This window comes from Stegostoma tigrinum, chromosome 6 (genome assembly GCF_030684315.1).
Source record: "Stegostoma tigrinum isolate sSteTig4 chromosome 6, sSteTig4.hap1, whole genome shotgun sequence".
Taxonomy (NCBI): domain Eukaryota; kingdom Metazoa; phylum Chordata; class Chondrichthyes; order Orectolobiformes; family Stegostomatidae; genus Stegostoma; species Stegostoma tigrinum.
Genome location: NC_081359.1, coordinates 102,363,640 through 102,387,699, shown reverse-complemented (window position 1 = coordinate 102,387,699; position 24,060 = coordinate 102,363,640). Strand labels below are relative to the sequence as shown.

Here is a 24,060-nt window from a genome sequence, read left to right as displayed (position 1 = left end):
TACCATTCAACATGATCATGACTGATCTTTTTTATTCTCTTGTGGAACCACCATTTATTGCTCGTCCCTGATTATCCTTGAGAAGGTAGTCATGAGCAACCTTATCGAACTGTTGCAGTCTGTGTGCTATCTCAATGCAATACTCCTGTTCTCTCCATACACCATTTGACTCCTTTGGCTTTTAGAAATCTGTACTTTATCTATCTCAGTCTATTCCTAACTAGTTTTGGATGCCAAGACCAGGGGGAAACTCATCTCTGAATCCAGCCTGGTCAGAATTTTATACATTTCGATCTGATTTCTTGTTATTCTTGGTGAACCTTTGCAATTCCTCTAAGACAAGTATATTTCCTTCGGTAAGGAGACCAGGGCATGTTAGGACTTGATTGTGGCTCAGTGGTTAGCACTGCTGCCTCAGCGCCAGAAACCCATGCTCGATTCTAACCTCAGGCTGTGTGGAGCTTGCGCATTCTCCCCATGCCTGCACAGTCTCCTCCAGATTCTCTGGTTTCCTCCCATAGTCCAAAGATGTGCAGGTTAGGTGGATGGGCCATGCTAGATCACCTACAGTGTTCAGAGATCTGCAGGCTAGGTAGACCAGCCATGGGAAATGCAGGGATAGGGTAGGGGGTGTGGGTCTGGGTGGGATTCTCTTTTAGAGGGTCAGTGTAGACTCAGTGGGTTGAATGGCCTGCTCCCACACTGTAGGGATTCTATTCTGTGATTTTATGAACCGAGTCTGAGTTGTGATGATGCCAAGCTTGTCTTTATGATGGACATCGAAGTCGTCCGCACACAGTACATGCTGCACTCTGAGCACCCTCAATATTTTGTTCAAGTGTTGTTAAACATGGAGGAGCTCTGATTAATCAACTGAATTGTGGTGGTGCAGGGGTTGGTGGTAGAGCAAGTAAGGAACAGGAGTTTCCTTTTACCACATTTGACCTAATGCCATGAGACCTCGTGGGGCTCTGAATTCATGTTGAGGACTCCCAGAGCAACTCCCTCTCGATTGCATACCACTGTGCTGGCACCAGGTATGGTGGTAATGCTGTCTCAATCATTTGCGTGACATATAATTCCATAAGCGTGACAGTCAGATTGTTGCTCTAATCTGGGAAGCACGCTCAGTTTTGGCAGGAGCCCCCAGCTATTGGTAAGGCAGACTTTACAGGGACAACAAAGCTGTGTGTGCAGTTGTCATTTCTGATGCCAAGGTTTTGCTGGGTCATCCATCTGGTTCGTTTCTCTAATTGATACTGAGTAATAAAACTGGTTCGTCAGGACATTTAATAGAACCTAATGACTCTATTTTTTGAGTTGCACATTTGCCAAACCAGGCAAGAACAGATGATTTTCTTCTGTAAAGAAACTGATGAGTTTTTAACGAAAATCAACTTTTATTAGATTTGTATTACCCTACAATGTGTGCTTTCTTAAAAGAAATCTTGAGATTTTGAATTTTGCAACAAATTTCCTTAACTGTTCATCTCCTTTAAGGCACTATTATTAACAGCTTTCCCCTTAACCTGTAGCTTCAGTTTATAATGCTTCTTGCCCATTCGGAGATTATGGCCCACCAGACAGAACATAATTTCATAGTTTACTTAGTTTGACCAAATTCTATAAATAGATCCAATATAATTATAGTTATCGTTATTTTTGTGGAGCCAAGTATTTACAAGCTGTTGTATTTTACCCTTGAAGCAGCTGCAAATCATTTAAAGTTAATGCAACAAGTTGAGGGTTAAATTTCTTGTAGACTGTCAGTTTTAAGCTTAATCACTCACTTCTCGTGAGAAAAATTAATGAGAATGTGAAGTTTCAGTTAAACTTGTATACAGTTCAAATTGCTGAGTAGTTGCATTACAGGGTTGCATTTATCAGCAGGATAGCCCAGAGTAACACTTGTTTTTAATTAAATTGGCGACACTAGAGTTACTGTGCCTGAGTTACAGAATTACTTTAGAGCAATGACAGATGTTTCAAGTTCACCTGAAATAAGTTGACATACAGTGATTGAAATTTGGTTTTGGATTAGGATGATATCAATAAATTGTGAATATTTCAGTTTTTTTTTAAAGAGCTGAAAATTCGGCTAGGTGCAAATTTTGCTCACTTTAATCATTCGATAGTTGTTTTGACATAGCTTTTGAATTTGACATGCTAATTCTACTAACTATTTGGAAATTTTTTTGTTACAAAATAAATCCGCAGGTGCAGTTATACCATGATTTACAATTTTCCCTTGGATGCATAACATTAGAAGTCTGTCAAACACAATGTCCATTCTCCACATATGACTGACTATGGCTTGATTTTCAACAACATATTATCATTCAACCGTCTCAGTGTAGCAATTAGCTGAAACTGCAACAGCTGAATCCTAGTACTTCAAGTTTTTCAAGTTCTGTTTTGTACATCAGAAGAGTACTCCCATGTTACATTTGCAATGTGTTTAGTACATCTCTGCAATTCCCCCAACTTAGCTGATTGCAGTGCTTGTTGACTGGATATTATTAGTGTGGCTTCCAGATTTACTTGCCATCCTTAAACTGAGCCCATATAACAGTAGTTAGAATTTTAATTTTCCACAAGCATGAGTAGAGTCAGTAGTTTCATGTTCTTTATAGCAAGCAATAAAATGTTGCCTTAGTTGGTTGTTGACTGGAATAATGTGTGGAATGATTCCATACTGCATTTTTAAAATCCCATTGTAAAGTAATTGGCGTGTTGGGTGACTGTTAACTTTAGTCTACGTCAATATAACAAATTTTTTTGATAGCATGGTAAGTTTGTTCAGTGAGAGCTATGTATGTAGCCAAAATCAAAGAAATGGGAATTTTCACATGCTAAGTTTGATGAAATTGGTTGGCGGGAGTCCCATTCTTCAATCTTCCTTCATGTATATCCTTCTGAATTTTTGTTACTGATTTTCCTTCTTCCCCCCCCCCTTATCCCCAATCCCTTGGGATGAGGGCTGGGTAGGCAGCAGTTATTCCCCATCCCTAATTACCCAGAGGCTGGTTATGAGTCAACCACATTGCTGTGGGTCTAGAGTTACATGTAGGCCAGACCAGGTAAGTTCCTTCCCTAGATAAAGTGTTGAACTGGATGAAAGCAGCAGGTCAGGCAGCATCTTAGGAGCACAAAAGCTGACGTTTTGGACCTAGACCCTTCATCAGGATGAAGGGTCTAGGCCTGAAACATCTGCTTTTGTGATCCTAAGATGCTGCCTGACCTGCTGCATTCGTCCACATCATCACTTTGTTAACTCAGATTCTCCAGCATCTGCAGTTCCCAGTATCTCTATACAAGTTCCTTCCCTAAATGGCATTAGTGAACCAGATGGGTTTTTCCAACTATCGACAATGGATTTATAGTCATCGTTAGACTCTTAGTTCCAGATATTTATTGAATTCAAATTCCACCATCTGCCTTGGCGGTTTCGAACCCGGATCCCCAGAACATTATTTGGGCCTCGGGATTTACAGTCCAGCGACAATACGACGAGGCCATTGCCTCCCCTAAACCTACATCCCTTTAGAACTATTATAAATAATGTATCTGCCACTGTTTCTTGGAGGATATTCGTTCTCCTGACAGCCCTATGTTTAAAAGAAATACTTGTCAATTTTACCATGTTGTTCTTTTTCTGATCTAACATTTACCTTTTGTGAACATTATTTACAAATAAAAAGTTGTTATTTAGTTCACTGAAACCACTCTTACATTAGTGATTTTCAAATGTATGTCGTCCTAGTCAAATTTTCAGAGCTCCTCGTCTGTCATAATGTTACTTAATTGCTATATCTTGTCCTCGTCCTCTTCCATTTTCACTGTCTCCTTCAAAATTCAAAACAAATTGCATCTTGTGATGTTTTGGCTCATTAGTTGCCCTCTTCAGAGGGGATAGCATCCAATCGCTTGAGGGTAAATGCTAGGCTGCCTTTTAAGTGGAGGACAGAGAGAATGCTTGTTCATAAACTGTATGCCAAACTATTATCTTAAGAATGAAATGTATCCTTGCTGATTAATGAATCAGCACTTACTGCTTCCTGAGAACTTTATTTCAATGAATGCGTGTAATGTTTCTCTGCACTTGTTTTGCACATGCTGACTTTCAAGTGCAAGCCATGTCTTCTGGTTTAACTGCCATGAACAAAATGAAATGGCTCATTCTGTTAGTGATAATGGGAACTGCAGATGCTGGAGAATCCAAGATAATAAAATGTGAGGCTGGATGAACACAGCAGGCCCAGCGGCATCTCAGGAGCACAAAAGCTGACGTTTCGGGCCTAGACCCTTCATAAGAAAGGGGGATGGGGAGAGGGAGCTGGAATAAATAGGGAGTGAGGGGGAGGCGGACCGAAGATGGACAGAAAAGAAGATAGGTGGAGAGGAGAGTATAGGTAGGGAGGGGATAGGTCAGTCCAGGGAAGACTGACAGGTCAAGGAGGTGGGATGAGGTTAGTAGGTAGGAGATGGAGGTGCGGCTTGGGGTGGGAGGAAGGGATGGGTGAGAGGAAGAACAGGTTAGGGAGGCAGAGACAGGTTGGACTGGTTTTGGGATGCAGTGGGTGGAGGGGAAGAGCTGGGCTGGTTTTGGGATGCGGTGGGGGAAGGGGAGATTTTGAAGCTGGTGAAGTCCACATTGATACCATTAGGCTGCAGGGTTCCCAAGCGGAATATGAGTCGCTGTTCCTCCCACTTCCTACAGACTAAGGTGGTGGCCATGGGCACCCGCATGGGCCCCAGCTGTTCCTGCCTCTTTGTAGGTTACGTGGAACAGTCCCTCTTCCGCACCTACACAGGCCCCAAACCCCACCTCTTCCTCCATTACATTGATGACTGTATCGGCGCTGCCTCTTGCTCCCCAGAGGAGCTCGAACAGTTCATCCACATCACCAACACCTTCCACCCCAACCTTCAGTTCACCTGGGCCATCTCCAGCACATCCCTCACCTTCCTGGACCCCTCAGTCTCCATCTCAGCTTGTAACTGATGTCCATTTCAAGCCCACCGACTCCCACGACTACCTAGAATACACCTCCTCCCACCCACCCTCCCGCAAAAATTCCACCCCCTATTCCCAATTCCTCCGCCTCCGCCGCATCTGCTCCCACGATGAGGCATTCCACTCCCATACATCCCAGATGTCCAAGTTCTTCAAGGACTGCAACTTTTTCCCCACGGTGGTCGAGAACGCCCTTGACTGTGTCTCCAGCAACACATCCCTCACACCCCGCTCCTGCCACAACAGCCCAAAGAGGATCCCCCTCGTTCTCACACACCACCCCACCAACCTCCGGATACAACGCATCATCCTCCGACACTTCCGCCATCTACAATCCGACCCCACCACCTAAGACATTTTTCCATCCCACCCCTGTCTGCTTTCCGGAGAGACCACTCTCTCCGTGACTCCCTCGTTCGCTCCACGCTGCTCTCCAACCCCACCACACCCGGCACCTTCCCCTGCAACTGCAGGAAATGCTACACTTGCCCCACACCACCTCCCTCACCCCTATCCCAGGCCCCAAGATGACTTTCCACATTAAGCAGAGGTTCACCTGCACATCTGCCAATGTGGTGTACTGCATCCACTGTACTCGGTGTGGCTTCCTCTACGTTGGGGAAACCAAGGAGAGGCTTGGGGACCGCTTTGCAGAACACCTCTGCTCGGTTTGCAATAAACAACTGCACCTCCCAGTCGCAAACCATTTCCACTCCCCCTCCCATTCTTTAGATGACATGTCCATCATGGGCCTCCTGCACTGCCACAATGATGCCACCCAAAGGTTGCAGGAACAGCAACTCATATTCCACTTGGGAACCCTGCAGCCCAATGGTGTCAATGTGGACTTCACCAGCTTCAAAATCTCCCCTTCCCCCACCGCATCCCAAAACCAGCCCAGTTCGTCCCCTCCCCCCACTGCACCACACAACCAGCCCAGCTCTTCCCCTCCACCCACTGCACCCCAAAACCAGCCCAACCTGCCTCTGCCTCCCTAACCTGTTCTTCCTCTCACCCATCCCTTCCTCCCAACCCAATCCGCACCTCCATCTCCTACCTACTAACCTCATCCCACCTCCTTGACCTGTCCGTCTTCCCTGGACGGGCCTATCCCCTCCCTACCTCCCCACCTATACTCTCCTCTCCACCTATCTTCTTTTCTGTCCATCTTCGGTCCGCCTCCCCCTCGCTCCCTATTTATTCCAGAACACTCACCCCATCCCCCTCTCTGATGAAGGATCTAGGCCTGAATCGTCAGCTTTTGTGCTCCTGAGATGCTGCTGGGCCTGCTGTGTTCATCCAGCCTCACATTTTATTATCTTGGCTCATTCTGTTAATTGTTCCCTTTTCCTCTGCTGCTATGCACATCCATGATAGGACATTGTCCACCTGATCATTTTTCACATGATTTTTTTTGCTATATACTGACACACGCGCATGCCATGTTGCCAATAATGGCTGACTGAATCTCTCTTGTTCTCACTGCCTGGTGTGAGCAAATGGAAGGATTTGCAGACTAATTGTCTAACTACTTGGTTGCTTCATGAACACTCCTTCTGTGGCCATTATGTCCTGCAGTGGGACTTGAACATGTGGCTTCTAGCCCAGCAGCAGAAGTGCTATGGCTGAGCCACAGACCTATTTTGAACTCCAGTAATCCTAAAGTGAAGAATTTATATAACTTCTCGGAACTTTTCTCCCAGTGGGAATATGTTCAATATATTCCATTGATGATATTCCAATTCTTCAATTCGTGCCTTCTTTCTAAGACAAAAATACAAATTGCTGGAAGAGCTCAGCAAGTGTGGCAGCATTTGTGGAGAAAAATCAAAAGTAACGTTTCAGGTCAAGTAACTCTTCCTCAGTTCTGCGGTTTTTATGTTACACATTAATTCTGTTTGTTATGGAGTTATAGCGTCACGCAGCAGGTAAGCAGACCCTTCGGTCCAATTCATCCATGCGAACAGGCATTCCAGTCTGACCTAGTCACATTATTCAGTGTTTGAGCCATATTCTTCTAAAACCTTCCTATTCATATACCTCTGAACCTTTATATTCCTTTACTTATGCAGATGCCTTTTAAATGTTGTCATTGTACCCACTTCCACTGCTTCCTTTGGCAGCTCGTTCCATACACATCTCTCTGAGAGAAAAAGTTACCCTTTAGCTTCTTTTTAAGCCTTCTCTCTCCTACCATCTCTCGCCGCCTTCTCCACCCCCTCCCCACCTTAAGCATATGCTCCCTACCCTAGGACAAATATCTTTGGGTTGAAACATATTCACTGAGATACAGATACACTGATAATTCAAGTCAGGAAGTGTAAAACAAGAAATACAAATTGCATTTAAATAATTCATAAGAAATGAGACTTTGCCTTATAAAATTAGTTTTTGAGGACCACAGATACTATTCAGTAATAGTTACAGCCAGCAAAAATGCTCACATCCTAATGCACTGACTGACTATTTGATGTTTTGTGCAGATGCAATTGTTATGTATTCCAAAGTTGATACTCTTGCTGCGATTTCAGTATCGCGCCTACTGCCAGCAACTACAACGACCTGTCTATTGGAAAAGTAGAGTATTTCTGATGGAATATTCTGGTTGGACTCTGAGCTTTACCAATGCATGTGTGTAGCAGTAGCTGATATTGTCATTACAACACAGATCTGACAAGTGCTAGCTACACTGCATTTGCCCATCATGCCTGCACTAGTTCCCTTACCTGGTGCCAGCCTCCTGCCTTTTTCCCATATCCTTGCACACCATTTCTATCCAGATAATAATCCCATGCCCTCATATGTCTCAATTGAACCTGCCTCCACCATATTTCAAGGCAGCGCATTCTATCACCTAACTAGTTGCTGCCTGAAAAGGTTTTTTCAGTAACATCCTTGCTTTGTTCGCAATTTCTCTTCTTTTTTCTTTTACAGCAAGGAACAGATTATCCTTTTCTGCTCTAACCAGCCTTCTCATGATTTTAACAACCTCTATCAAATCACCCCTCAGCTTTGTTCTGTCCAAGGACAACAGGCCCAACTTTTTCGATCTTTCATCATAACTGAAGTTTCTCATTCCTGAAACCATTCTTGTAAATAGTTTATGCACACTCTAATGTATTCACACCTTTCCAGTACTCTAGCTGAGCTCTGATAAGCATCTTGGAAAAGTTTAACATCACCTGCCTGTTCTTGTACTCTCAGTCCCAATTAATAAAGCCAAGAACACTGTTTTGCATTATGTGCTGCTCTCTCCACCTGTCTGCTAGCTTCAATGATCGTGCACATTCGTACCCAGGTCCCTGTGCTACTGCACCCACTTTAGTATATTGTAGTTTTTTCTTACTATGTACATGAGAGGAATCTAGAAATGATTACAAACTCTTTTCATATTCTGAGGAAAGCCAGGAAGGTTTGTGCTTAGTTTAATTTGTGACAGTGAAACACTGAGTAAGAGGAAGCCACACTGCCCTTGATCCTATCCCATTGTGCAGTAATGTCAGGGCTGATCTAACCTCAACTCTATGCTCTTGCATATCTTTGATAATCTTTCACCCCCTTGGTAATCAAGAATCTATTTACTTCCACCTTAAATTTAAATAATCTGCATCCACTGCCTTTTGAGGGAGGGAATTCCAAAGACCCCAATCCTCTCAGTGAAAAAATGCTTCCACTTCTCAGTTTTAAATGGCTGTCCTCTTATTTTTAAACTTTACCCCTAGTTCTAGATTTTCTCACACTAGAAAGAATCTTGTATGTTTGAATTAAGTTACCTCTGACTCTTCTGAACTCCAGAGGATACAGACCTAGCCTGTCTAGCCTTTTCTCATAACACAATCTTCTCATTCCAGTTAAAAGTTTCATTAACCTTCTCTGAACTGCTCTCAACATATTAACATTGTTCCATAAATACAGTGAACAATACTCTACACAGAGCTCTAGATACATTCTCACCAATGGACTGCGTAACTGAAGCATAACCTTCCTACTCTTGCATTCACTTTGCCTTGCAAGAGACCCTGACATTCTGTTAACTTTCCTGGTTACTTGCTGAATCTGCATACAAGCCTTTGATTCATATGCTATAACATCCAGATCTCTGCATCTGAGAGCTCTACAACACCTGACTATTTCGAGAATATGCATTCTTTTATTCTTTCTGCTAAAATTTGGAATTTTCCATAGTGTACTTGGTTTGCTAGATTTTTGCAATTTCAGTTAACCTCGCTACAGCATCTTTATAGTCTCCATATGTCCTCTTCACAATTCACTTTTCTACCTATCCTTGTCATCAGCAGATTTAGTTGTCATACCTTTGACCCTTTAATTCAAATTATTGATATAAATTGTAGGAGTCGGTCCAGCACCAATTCCTGTGGCACACCACTCGTGACATCCTGCTTGCATGGAAAAAGACCCCTTTTTCCCCTACGTTCTGCACTATATAATTGACTTTAGTTGCTTTAAATAAATCACCTACAAGAAAAATATCTCAGTCTGAGAGAGCAAACTGGAAAGTGCCCATGTCCTATTTGTAAATTTTCTGGCCATTCTAGACACTCCAGTTCATGGTGTAGCCTGCGTTCAGTACAGTAACAAAAGAACACAGCACTGTGATCATTTGGAGGAGATCCAAAATTGACTGCCAAAGTAAATGTCAAAGGTCCCATGGCACTATTTTGAAGAAGACCAAAGGCCTGACCTATAATATTCCCTCAAAAAAATCTCTAAATAGATTACTTGGTCATTATCTCATTGCTACTTGTAGGATGTTGCTGTTTGCAAAATGATTGTCATGTTTCCTACATTGTGAAAATGACTATACTTTGAGACTGTAAAAGACTCTATACCAATGAAAAGAGATAACCAGGTGTAGAGCTGAATGAACCAGCAGGCCAAGCAGCATCAGAGGAGCAGGAGGGCTGAGGTTTCGGGCCTTGACCCTCCTTCAGAAATAGGGAAGGGGATGGGGTTTCTGAAATAAATAGGGAGAGAAGGGGAGGCGAATAGAAGATGGATAAAGGAGAAGATAGGTGGAGAGGAGATACAAGTCAAAGAGGTGGGGATGGAGCCAGTAAAGGTGAGCGCAGGTAGGGAGATAGGGAGGGGATAGGTCAGGCCAGGGAGGACGGACAGGTCAAGGGGGCAGGTGAGGTTAGTAGGTAGGAGAAGGGGGTGGATCTTGAGGTGCGAGGAGGGGACAGGTGGGAGAAAAACCAGGTAAAACCTACTAACCTCACCCTGCCCCTTTGACCTGTCCAATCTCCCTGGACTGACCTATCTCCTCCCTTCCTCCCCACCTACACTCACCTTTATTGGCTCCATCCCCGCCTCTTTGACCTGTCTGTCTGCTCTCCACCTGTCTTCTCCTCCTATCTATCTTCTATCCACCTCCCCCTCTCTCCCTATTTATTTCAGAATCCCCTTCCCCTCCCCCTTTTCTGAAGAAGGGTCTAGCCCCAAAACGTCAGCCTTTCTGCTCCTCTGATGCTACTTGGCCTGCTGTGTTCATCCAACTGTACTCTTTGTTACCTCAGATTCTCCAGCATCTGCAGTTCCTACTATTTCTGATACCAATGAAAATTCCTTCCTTAGTTTTAACGGGCACAAATACACAATTTCTCCTTGTAGATGCGGAAAATCTCCCTTGAGTTCAAACATGTTTGCAGAAACTGGCTATTTTTATTTTCTCATTTTTACACAAGTGGTCAAGTGGGTAATAACAAAATACAGTAGTAAAAGCCCCTTTGGTCAATTGTTGAGTCTTATTTTTCTTAAAAGATGAATTAAAAATCAAGTTAAATAGCTGATAGACGGCATGCACTTTAGTATTTTTATAAATGTCCATAATAATACCTGTGTCCTCCGATTATTGTATGCGCAACATAGATTTTCTTTAGCTTCCTGCTGTATTGGCAAGGTTTATTCCCTTTGTACTAAGTTGCCAATTTTTGCGTTTTCTACTGTTTGAATTATACACTGGGATCTTCTGCATGCAACTGAAAAAGCTTAGATTAACACCTAGTATAATAACTAGTTGTAAGTACTACCTCCAATAATGCAACATTCCTTCAGTACTATCCATCACTGCAGTTCATCATCTAGTACTGGGATGGGTCTTGAATCTGAAACCTTTTAAATCTAGCATAAGTGCTACCATTGAGCCATGCTGACACTTGGAGCTTCTATGTTATATTGAAATACCAGCTAGTATTATTAGTTTTGTGTTGAAGGCGAGTTCTGGTTACTTGGTTCCCGGTTCACTCCTAGCACTAAAATGAAGGACTCTTCCTGCTCTTTTGACACTGACAATGCAACTTCAAATGCTCACAAGATGAGTTTGGATTAACACATCATATCATCCTATTTGACCTATTGTTTCTGCTGTAAGTCAACTGTCTTCTCATGACATGTTATCACTGTTTGTTAAATTATCATAATGACTTGCCCTCAAAAGCATTCCCAAGCCACCCATTCTGGCCATTTGTTTGTCTTTTGTGCAAAAAAAAATGATACTTGTTATAAATTTGACATTCACAACCCTGAAACTGAAACCTTTTCCTTCTAGAATCATAGAATGCTTGCAAATATTTTAGATTTTTCTTAATCACGTCAGATGGTATTTGGCTGTACATCTAGGTTGAAGTCCTTAACAAGATGTTTCCTCTAATTCATTCTTCAGTGGAAAACTAAACTTTATGACTGCAGAATCTTTCCACTGTGCAGTGATTGCACAATAATGCTCTAGTCATGAGAGTAGCATTACAGTAAATTCTCTCAATTTTAATCCTGGTGTAGGTGTAACCCTTATTGGATAAGAATTCTAAAACTTCTTTCCATTAATTTTCAGAATGGAGCAGATGACATTAAGCGACACAGATGGTTTAAATATGTGGATTGGGAATCAGTACCTCTAAGAAAACTAAAGGTGAGTTAGGAACAGTGGTTATTTCCAAAATACACAATGTGGTTGGTTATTTTTGGATTTAACACTAGGCAAGTAAAGTGACTACTCACTAAAATATTTACTGTTGTATACCAATTATGGATGGATGTCTCCAGTGTTTAGCATGGTTTTACACTGTTTTATTTAGGACCAGAATGTAAAACATCCATTCTTGTAGTATGTACTTTAGAATATCCTGCTTAACAGGGAGTCAAGCTTTTCACTTGTTCCTGTATGGTGTTTCCTGCAATGAGAGCACATGTTCGGCTATGGAACTGCTCATAAACTTTCCTCTTTACTGAATTCCTTCCAATGGATCAATGTAATCTCATAAGTTACACAAAGTATTCCCAGTATTGTAAGTGTATCCCTTATGTTTGCATGGTTAAGATTTTTTTTATAAATATTAAACGCACTTGTGAAGAATATGAGGATTTATATGACCTTTTCAGTGTTTCATATTGAATGGAATTTTTAATGACTGTTGAATACAATACAATACAATAGAAGTTTATTGTCACGTACTTTTTTACATGAAAAATACAATGAAAAGTTCCGGTTTTAATTTCCCAACCCCCATTTGACCCCACTTCCTGCACTAACAGCTTTGTTGAATCCCATTCCCAGGTCCTGCACCGCCACCTCCAGCCAACAGCCAAAAGAACGACATTCCAACACATTCATTGTACCAGTGACGAAACAACAGTGCACCCTCCTTAGGCCACCTGTTCTCCGAATCACAGAAGAGACTCCGCATTCAAGCTTCAACACCACTAAATATCTCCCGTAAAGGCTGCACACCATATTGGCCCCAAAGCGGCACCCCATCCCCAAAGAGCCAATCTGAAACCATTGCAGCTCCACCCTTGAGCCAAGCAATCCCAAATCCCAGAACCAACCCACAATGCAATAGTTATACCAAATGCCTGACATCTCTCAGAAGAAAAAGATTCACTTGGCGATGGTTGGAAGGTCATAGCATCCTGTGTAACTGTCAATGTGGTTTAATAACACAAGTGCTCCCACTGTTGCTAATGTCAAAATACAAGAACAAAAAAAATTACAGCACAGGAACAGGCCCTTTAGCCCTCCAAGCCAATCCAGATCCTCTATCTAAACCTGCCACCTATTTTCCAAGGATCTGTATCGCTCTGCCCCCTACCCGTTCATGTACCTGTCTAGATACATCTTAACTGACACTATCTTGCCCGCCTTTACCACCTCCGCTGGCAATGCATTCCAGGCACCCACCACCCCCTGCATAAAGAACTTTCCACACATCTCCCTAAAGCTTTTCCCCTTTCACCTTGAAGTTGTGACCCCTAGTAATTGAGTCCCCCACTCTGTAGGGGGGGGGGGGGGGAAGAACTTCTTGCTATCCACCCTGTCTGTACCCCTCATGATTTTGTAGACTTCAACCAGGTCCCCCCTCAACCTCACTCTTTCTAATGTAAATAATACTAATCTACTCGACCTCTTCTCTACTATATAATTAAGACACCGTTAAAATGTGCACATTGTTGTTGCACTGTTACCTTTCATTGATTGATAGTAACTGCTTATACTTAACTACAGCCTTTTAATGGTAGGAAATGTCCTAAGGTACTTCAATGAAAAGGGGAAATTGATGCCAGAAAACAGTAGGGGAAGTGATAAGGAAAAAAGGGTAACACTAAATGAGTGAAGAGTTTAAGTTGGAGGGATTTTGTTTATATATTGCTGAGCTACCAACCCAGAGAACATCAGTCTTTCCATGGCAATTGGGAATATAAGGCCAGTAGAAGTAACAGAAACTGTGGCTGTTGGATGGTTCCAGAAAATCAACTGGTGCTCTCATATACTTTAGGATTAGGCAATCTGCTGCCTGTCCTTAATTTGATTAGAACATAGAACAGTACAGGCCCTTTGGCCCATGTTAGTGATGCCGATTCCACACAAATTTCTGACTTAACTTGCAGTGGCCAAAGAAGGCTGTGAGCGATTTAAGGGTTAAACAAAACGTGTTAATTCCAGCAAAGTCTGCATCTTGTGTATGTATAATAAACAACATTACTGACCTCTAGAACACAATCAGTCTGTTCATAATAATTGATACGGCTGGGCAGTAATCAGCAGGATCCTAGGGTCAATTTTGCTATTTGGAATATATTTTTAGCTGGCAATCCACCTAAGCTAGATATCAATTGCAGTGAGTTTTCCAGAAAAATATACACTGGAATTTTCAGTTAAATTTCTTTGTTTCTGGGAGCTTTAAATTACATGGCAGATGTTCTGACATCTGGTATTCCTGATCTTTTAACTACAAACGTGAGGTTATGCAAGTAAATAAGCTATTAAGTGGGTATTAAAATTCTGAAAAATTACCAGTGTTCTGTCTACTGTATATTTTTTAGTGCAAATTGAGTTAATCTGCCAGGTTGACTGTTTATTGCCACATAGTAATTTTTGTATAAAGCAACTATCTGTAAAACCAGTGTCCATAGGGCCAGTTTTCAAATTGAAATGATTGTCTTCTATTTGAATCCCTTCTATCTTTATACAGTTTGGATGGTTTAATTTTCCTTTGGAGAAATATGCTTTGCTGCAGACATTCAAGATAACCTATGGATTATGTAAAGTCATTACCCGCTCCAGATACCTTTCCACATATGCCTGTCTAATAGTGAAATTTAGGACTGTAGCCCATTGACATGCATACTTCAAAATTCAATTTTCAAAAATGATCAGCTTTACATTTTCTAAATCAGATGTTAGAGACTAAAAAGATCACTTGGCATCTCTATAGTAATTTGTTTTCTATACTCATCGCCCACAATTGTTTGTTAATAGAAATGTACACTCTTCCTAAATTACAAGCATGCTCTTTTAAATTTATGCCCTTTAATATTTAAATTGTTTCTACCCATTTTCTTTTTTTTGTTTGAATGTTGATACAGTAGTGATTGAGATTTTTTGTAACAGTGGTATTGTTTGTAAGATTATCTTTAACGTAAATAACTAGCTGAAAGTGATAGGTGGGGTGCCGATGTATTGATGATTCTTGCATCATTACACATCTGAATTGTAGCAGAGAATATGAAGATTGTTCCTGTCATGCTCCATTGCTGATATCCTGATAATTCAGAAAGATTTTGAGCAGAGGGTTTGTAGAAGGTGAGAAAGTTTTATAGGTAATGATTTGACGATAAAATTATCATTGACTATGTTATTCATTTGCAAGTAGTTTAATTCAGCAATATTTAGAAAAGGCAGAGATTAGATTGGAAAGGCTCGGGTGCATCAACAAAATCTGCAGTAAAACATTGTGTGGAAAAAGTAATCAAAAAGCCTTCAACTCTTGACCTTTCTGTCAGGGTTGTTGGATGTAGGGAACTGATACTTCAATTGTCAAACACCTTGATCCAGGTGCTGTGTGGAGTGCTGTATTCAGTAAAGTAAAACAAAGAACCTGGAGATCTGAAACATAAAAACAGAAATTGCTGGAGAAACTCAACAAATCTGGCAAATTCTGTGAAGAAGGAAACAGTTAACATTTTCACTGATCTCGATGTTTAGGTTTGATTCCCTCCTTAGGTGATGGCCTCTGTGGAGTTTGTATGTTCTCCCTGTGTCTGCTTGAGCTTCTGCTAAGTGCTCTGGGTTCCTCCACAGTCTAAAGATGTGCAGGGTGGGTGGAATGGCCATGCTAAATTGTCCCATGGTGTCTACATCTAGGAGTGTAAAGGCTGTGTGGATTAGCTGTGGTAAATGTGGGCTTACAAGAATAAGGTGAGGAGCTTGATCTGGGTGGAATGCTCTTTGGAGGGTCAGTACAGTCTCAATAGACCAAAATAGCTTCTTTCCCCACTGTGGGGATTCTGTGATTCCAAATGCTACCAGACCTGCTGAGTTGGTATAGCAGTTTGTCTTTGTGTGCTGTGTTCAGTTTTGGGCGACGACTGTTCAGAAAAATGTATTGGCCTCGAATGTAATGCAGCACAGATTCAGCTAAATGATGCCTGAGGTTCAAGGAGTAAACTGATGACAGTGCTGGTGGCTTGGTTGTATTTCCTTCAGTTTAGCAGATTAATTGGTGATCTAATTGTGATCTTGTACATTATTTGTTAGCACTTGAAAAGATGTATGTGAGGGCTTCAATGGATTCTGAAATAATGGGTCAGAATTTTAAAATTAGAACTACCTGTTTCAGAAATTAATCAGAAAATACTCTGTACAGAAAAACGGATTAGTGGAATTCCTTTTGTCATTGGCTGCAGGTACTGGGGCAATTGAAAATTTCAAAACTGAGAGTATACTTTTACTTACTAAAGCTATTAGGAATACAGATTAAGAACTATATTCATTTCACATACAGATCCGTTATGATCCAACTAAAAGATGAAATAGCTTCTCATGCTCCTATTCGTCTAGAAATAAACTGGAAAATTTCTGGCTTTTCCAGTTGTAGTTCTTTCATTAGTGGGTCACGCCCAGTAGAGTGAGGATGTGTTTTTCATAGGAGTGGGTGTAATGAGTTGAGTTTTACAAGAATAAACAATAACTAGTCATGTCTTTGAGGAGCATTATTCACATGCACCTGAAGCATTTTATGGTTGTGTTTATTAAGTGAATATGGCAGCCATTTTACAGATTGCAAAAATAAAACTACCAGCAAAATGTTAGTTGAAGGAGGATATCCCCACACTTCTTTGACTGCACAGAAGATAAAAATGGTATTACTTAACATCTTTAGGCAATACCTTTTTTGGATCTACCCAAAATTTGTTATCTGAAAAAAGAATTTTCTGTTTCAGCCACCAATAGTACCGAAGCTATCTCACGATGGGGACACGTCCAATTTTGAATCCTATCCTGAAAATGAGTGGAAAAAGATCCCACCTGTTCCTCCCAAGGATCTGGAAATTTTCAAGACTTTCTGATTATGCTACTAAACAAGGTAAACTGATATATCTTATATATACACAATCTTTTGTTTTAATGTAGCATTATATGGTTCTCTTTAAGGTCAATATAATAGATTTCACTTTTACATGAAAAAGTGTTTGAGACTTTTTGAGATGGTACATCTTTGTTTAATTCATTTGTGTCTGTTTTTGAAGTTCTAATGGTCACATCTAGACATGTTCAGTATTCTAGGTTGAAAATAGAGATTACTTATTAAAGAAGCGCAGCCCCATTCATTCTGGAGATATTAGAGATGTTTTTCCTGTTCAGATTAACTGAAGGAATTTCCTGTTACTTTTTTTGAATGGAAAGCCTGTACTTTTTTCTTTGAAAGAATAATTAATCTTTGAGTGTGCGAAAGCAAAATTTGTTGGTAGGTGTCAGAAATTTAAACTGAGGCAGTTTAGGCTGTTTTCTTTGGGATTATTTTTTAAAGGTTATGAACAAATTAGCTCCACTGAACCTTTGTGAATTAGTGGCTATAACAAATGGCTCTAAAAATGTAGATAGACCAAATGCAAAATGCTGCAAATACTGGAAATGTGAAATAGATTTTTAAAAAATCTGGCAGTACTCAGCCAGTTCAGCAGTATCTCTGGAAATATGAGCACGTTTCCAAGAAATTAGAAACATCGTTGTCAGAGTCATAAAGTGGCAGAAGAGACCATGTAGGCCATTATTCAAGTACCATCCTTTTTAAAAGCTGTCCCATCAGTTAACATGTCTGCTCTTTCCTCATGATCATGCCAATTTCCCTTTTAACTGTGGCTGAAGTTACCACATGAAATCAATGAACAGGCACGCAACAATAATTTTATCAAGGAAAAATAAAGTTAGAGATATGAAAAGGTTGACGTTAATCAGAAAGGACAATATTATATTCTATTTTATTACTTTTACCTCTAACATTTACTATAGGAAGGATCAACATTTACATATCTCATGATAATTCAGTGAGGAAAAAGCAGTTTCCAAACTTGCCAGCAGAATATACTATATGATGGGAATATATTCTTCATGTCTTGAGACCTTCTACTTCAGTTAGTGTTTGCTAATGGGTTTGCAACGTTTGCTGACTTTTTTTTTGTTTCGAATATTAGTGATTAGCTCCATCACAAAGTATTAATGAAGAGTCATTGACCAGAACCTTTGGCTATGTTTTTCTGCTCACAAATGCTGCCAGAATGCTAAGTGTTAGCCTTTTCTAGTTTTTTTTTCCATTTCGAAGTGGAACTTGGTTTCGCTGGATTCTCATCTAGATCCTGGATAATCGAAGGACCATTGTGTCCTGCAGTGTAGTTTGTCATCTGATAGAAATCTGTAACCGTATATAGTGTTGTAGTATAGTTTCTTGCAACTAGTAGCTTCAAGTAAATCATATAACTTCCACTAAAGCTACTTGACAGAACTCATTGAAAGAACTCCAAAGATTCTCATGGGCCTGAAATCCTTCTCATTGATCAGAGATCTATAAAGTTTTAATTTTTTCAAAAAGAAAGACTATCTGTTGCAAAATCGTCTCTGCATTTCCTCATTACATGTACTCCTTCCTACCCACAGAGCGCTGATGAGAAGTGTGACTAAATGGAACATGTTTGTAAGAAGGATCGGACATCAAATTGCACATTTTATTCTTCTCTTGTTTTTGCTACATGGCCTGTCTGTGCCTCTGACCTCGGCCGAGTTAGCACATTGAAAGGTTCCATTCGGAATCATGGTTTGACTTCAGTACCGATCAGTATGCTGTTACTTAAAGGTGTACATTAAAGATTGGAGGTCGAAACTGGAATTTTCTTTACATGGAAATGTGGTATAGATAATGTAAAATAGAAAAACAGGTCTTTTTTTATAAAAACGATATTATTGCATGTCCATTATGGCACCTGTTTTTAATAATTGAATTCCTGCTTATTCTAAAATGTGGTATTAGCCAGATTTCTTTATTATTATAAAATTGCCTTGATTGACAAGCACAAGTATTTCCTTACAACGATTTATTTTTTAAGAAAAGAGTTAATTGTGTTTATAAAGATGTAAAACTAGGATCGTATAACTTTGTATATACAGATAACTGAAGTGGGGGCACTATGCAAGTATAAAAATCATTTCTAAGTTTTATGGTTTTTGTTTTGTGTAGAATCAGATTACGGTTTTTATGAAAGATATATGTATATAGAATTTCTGTTTAATGGGATCATCCTAAATACCAGCATTTTGCTATTCTTTTTATTTGACATTGTAAGTATTCAATGCCATAGTGCAGAGAGCTCAAATTGCAGGTTCATTTCTTTTTCTGACCCACGCTTACAATTTGAATACTGTGTATTGTTCATTGACTGAGTCAGAATGCTAACTGAGCCCGTTACCACTTTGTTAGCTTCGATGTCATTGATTAGGAGAAGTGGAGAAATGGCAAACAATTAAGGGTTTTAATTCTTAAAAACTTTTTATCTATTTTGTTCCTTTCTGGAAGTTGTGCCAGAAAGCATATGGAATATTGAGAGGATGAAGATAGGAAAGAGATGGAAATCAAAACTAGTGAGTTTAAGTGAATGAATTATAACAGATGGAGTAAATCTGTCCGAATCTTGAGTGAAATATTGGAAAGGGTATATTGATACATCTTGTTTACCTATGTACCAGGTTTAAACAGCAAACAGTAAAGGAAGTAATTTTTGGCTTGATCATGACACAAGGTTTCTGTTGTGTTTATCTGGACAAGTGTGAATGCACTTTTATCATCTGTTTAATTGATTGGAATAGCCCCTAGAAAGGCATTTAACATAGTTATATTCAACATCTTTCCTTTTTCATCTGCCAACCGACCCAACTCATTATATGAGGAATCGTGGTATTACCACTCAAGTTCCACTGTCATGCATGACACGTACTGCCTTTATGTTCTTCTTGAAATTTCATAAAGAACCCACCACAGATAGTATCTGATTCTCGCAGAATATCAGCACATAAACATCTCCTCAGAATAACAGGTCATAAAAATCTGTTCCTTTTTTAAATCTGGCTTATGCACTGAACTTTACAGTTTACATTTCTCAATGATTTTGTCTAACTGTATGTACTTGTTCAAGTTTGATGACTAAAATGCTAGACTGATAATGAATAGCTAGCTGTACAAAACTATGTATGTGAAATCAGGTATGTCCGCTGTAAAGACATTTTATTGTATGTGTGTATATATAGTGTACTTAATTTGTCAATCCTAATCATCCTTGTTTTCTGTGAATGTTTATATAATGAGATACTGTTCAAGGTCAAGGTTAAAAATCAATCTCCCTTTTTTCCACTAACTATTTTATCCAAGAACAATTTAACAAGTATGAATATTATATTCATATAGCCTTTATTAATGTACATAGACAAATTTCTAACTTGTTTTATGTACTAAAAATACTTTATTTTGGTCTCCTGTTAAATGTGTGCTCTTGAATAATGGTTCTTTTTTAAAAAAAACCTTTGGTTCTATTTTTAACAGGATTACACAGTTTTGAAGGTAGTGTAAGTTTACAAAGTTCCATCTTTGCTGTGATGATCATGACAGTTAATTTTCACCTCACACAACCTGAAATCCACGCAACTCACATCTTGTGGGCAAGCAAAAGAAACATGAACCATGTACATTGGTCAGAAGACCAAGGTGGGCATGCATTGAAACTTCTGGCGGTAACGGTTGTAATTTTTTAAAAAAGGTACTGCATCTTCCTATCGACTGACCTGTTGAGGACTTTGGAATTGTAAGAAGCAGAATAGACTGCCACCCTGTACAGCTTATACTGTATTTGTTATGTAATTGAATTGTAAATATTGAAATACAAATGTTAATTGTTGATGGAAAACATTTTTAATCAACTGTACTTGTTCTGAATTTGCTTTACAGGAACTGATGACAATCTGACATTGAAAAGTAATTGATATCAGGGTATTGGCATTGTTTAATTCTTTTCGGTGCTTCATTTGTTTGCTGTCAACCTATATCAATTCAGTCAATTTAAATCTAATGAAGAATTGAAAATATTTAGTTTTTTTTAAAAGATTGATGCTTCCATGTATGCCTTGACCAATGTACTCTGATGTATGATTGGAAAAATAGACATGAGGCCACTAGTCTGTGTTTGGCCAGTGATCATTGAAACCAATCAGTTGTGAACCTGCTGGAGTCCATATGTGGTGGATCAAATCTGTGGCTTTTATGTAAAATAGCATTGTTACATCATCCATCCAACTTCCTAGTGGCTTCCTGTTACCTAACAAATACAGCCGGGCCAAGGTTAGCATACTGTCTTGGCCAAGAGTAAGATCCTCATTTGTTGCAAAGAAGCAGCTTATTGAGTTTCATCTTTTAATTTGTATTACGTTTTGTAACAATTTGGACAGTGTTCTGTTGTACATACTTCAGGACAATTAAACACAGGCTGTTTTGATTTTAAAGGCACAACCCCAAATTCCAAGACTCCAGTCTATAATTTGTGAGATTAGCAGTGTTTTTACAAGTCCCTAACACTCAAAAATTTGCCTTTTCCGTTCAATGTAGAATCATATGACCTAGGGATTGTAATGTGAAAGCCCCCGTGTGCACTGGAAGCTGATACCTGACAAGTGGATTCATGAACACTAATGAGGGGAAACCAGTTCTAGTTCAACGAGTTTCTTTGAGTTTTTGTTAAACATTGAAAGTAAAAAGAACATCATCACATATCTAATTGTGGACTGAATTCAGTTCAGGTGTTGAAATCCTGGAAACTCCTCCGCTGCTAACTTTAAGAAGCAAAATCCCTTCTCCTTCAACTGTACTCTGATGTTGGCTGAATATGTTACAGCAGACTCAAAGCCAAAGGTCTCCCTCAGTTCAATGCGTGTGAGGATCAGCTCACTTGAGCTGCCGGTCAAACCTGCTACTGCCTTTCCCAGGTATAAGCTTCCTGGAGATGTTATCCTCTTGCTGGGGCCAAGTGAAAGGGCCATTGTAGCATATTACATGAGAATTACTGAAAGCATTTGCAAGCTTTATTGTCTTACACTGATGTGGTATGCAAGAAATACTATTCTGCCAGATGTTTCTTCTTTAATTCACATTCTAGAAGCATGGTGCTGTGTGGATTTAGCCTCTAGAGAGTTGAGGTTACCTTAAGAGTATAAGTTTAATTTAAGATCTGAAACTTGCCCTAGGCTTGGGAGTCATGGCTATGAAAACTTGAAACAACACGAGATAGATCAGTGTTTTTTTTCTCTCCTGAGCAGTCACTTTAAAGTGCAATCTGTAAATCAAGTAATGTATAAAAACCTGCCGAAACATGATGCAGAAGATTCTTCAGCATTAATTGAATGAGGTGTGATTATTAACATTTTCATCCAAAATCTGCTTAATTACTGCAATTAGTCAGACATGTTTGAAATTGTGAATGAATTTTGCAGCATTGTACAGTAACTGATTTATTCTTTCAATTGCTACAGCATAGCCAAACAGCTGGGTTTGCCTTCTTGGATTGTTACTTTTACAATACCAAATAAACCAGCGTTCTCTAATTGTGTCGGTTTTTTTTCGCCCCCCCCCCTTAGTAAGTTGCTAGGAAACCTGACTTGAAATAGTGTTGTGATCATACTTTAATGCACATGTTGGGCCTTAACATGGTTTGAAATTTTAATTCCTGGGATGGGATTAAACAACTTGTCATTTGAATCCAATGTTATCCCATATTGCGAATGTCAATAGTGAGGCAACATTGCTGCACATTATACAAGAAGGAAAGGGGAAAAAAAAGTCAGCTGAAACAATGTCTTAATAGTAGAAGCGTGTCAGCCTGATCTGGTCATGGAACAGTAACACTGATGAGCACCCGAAGCCAAAACCGTCCACCTTCTCACTTGAGCAGTGGAGAGATAAGAGCTAGTATTAGTAATGAACATAATGTGAATGGCTGTTTTCCTTTCTCAGTCCCCCGTACCAAAGTAATCTGTAGCAGAATCAGATTGCTGGAGAAACTCTGACAACATCTGTAGAGAGAAAGCAGAGTTAACATTTTGAGATCTGTGACCCTTCACCAGAACTGAAAGCAGCTATGAAATGGTAGTATTTATGCTGCTGACTGGGTCTGGTGATGGGGGGGGGTTAAGAGGAGAACAAGGAACGAGTCAAATAAATGGAGATCGTGCCCTGAGAGAGGAATAATAAAAAGCAAGACAGGGATTGCTGATAAACTGGAGAGACAAATTTTGAATGGGTGCTAATTGGAACTGTGAACAGTTGAAAATGGCTTGCCTCTGCTGGGAGCAACCTATACAGAACAGGACCTGGGGTTGGGTAACGAACATACAAGAAGGTGTTCACATCTGAAATTGTTAAACTCAACATTGAGTCCTGGGGGTAGTAACATACCGAGGCAGAAAGTAAGGTGGTGTTTCTCCAGCTTGTGCTGAACTTCGCTGGAGCACTGTAACAAGCCTGAGACAAATGTTGGCATGGGAGTGTTGTGATGTGTTGACCTGGCAGGCAGGAAACTTGGTGTTATTTTTGTGGACAAAGCAGAAGTGTTTCATAAAGTGGCCACCCATTCTGCAGTTTGTCTCCCCTGTGTACAGGAGGCCCATTTGAGCAGCGAATACAGTAGACTAGATTGAATGAAGTGCAGGTAAATTGCTGCTTCACCTATAAGCTATGTCTGTGGTGTTGGTGAGGAGAGATAAGGTGACTGGCCATAAGAACATTTCAGTCATCATTGGACAAGCATATGGACATACATGGAATAGTGTAGGTTAGATGGGCTTCAGATCGATATGACAGGTCGGCACAACAATGAGGGCCGAAGGGCCTGTACTGTGCTGTAATGTTCTATGTTGTTCTAAGAAGATGCTATGGAGTATGAGGAGTAATTTCAGTTGATATGACCTGAGTGAGCTAATGTTTTTATTCATTCACAAAATGTGAGCAACACTGGCTCAGCCAGCATATATTGCTCATTCCTAGTTGCTTTGGAGATGGGGATGTATTGCTTTCTTGAACCACTGCAGTCCTTGAGTTGTCACGACACCTACAGTGCGGTTAGAGGGTTCTGAGATTTTGACCCACTGACTAATTAATTACATGGTGATGTTGTTCCAAACCATTTTTGGTTTGTGACTTGGAGAGGAACTTCCAGGT

At 40.1% G+C, this 24,060-nt stretch overlaps 1 protein-coding gene across 1 annotated transcript in view; it reads left to right on the top strand.

Moving 5' to 3' along the window:
* prkx (protein kinase X-linked) overlaps nt 1–22,425 on the top strand; it is a 125,880-nt gene extending 103,455 nt beyond the window's left edge. Inside the window, exons 7-9 of the mRNA XM_048533127.2 lie at nt 11,868–11,945; nt 16,757–16,899; nt 18,468–22,425. Coding sequence (XP_048389084.1) covers nt 11,868–11,945; nt 16,757–16,882 — 204 coding nt within the window. The 3' untranslated portion in view covers nt 16,883–16,899; nt 18,468–22,425. The remainder of the gene's footprint in view (nt 1–11,867; nt 11,946–16,756; nt 16,900–18,467) is intronic.
* The last annotated feature ends 1,635 nt before the right edge of the window (nt 22,426–24,060 follow it).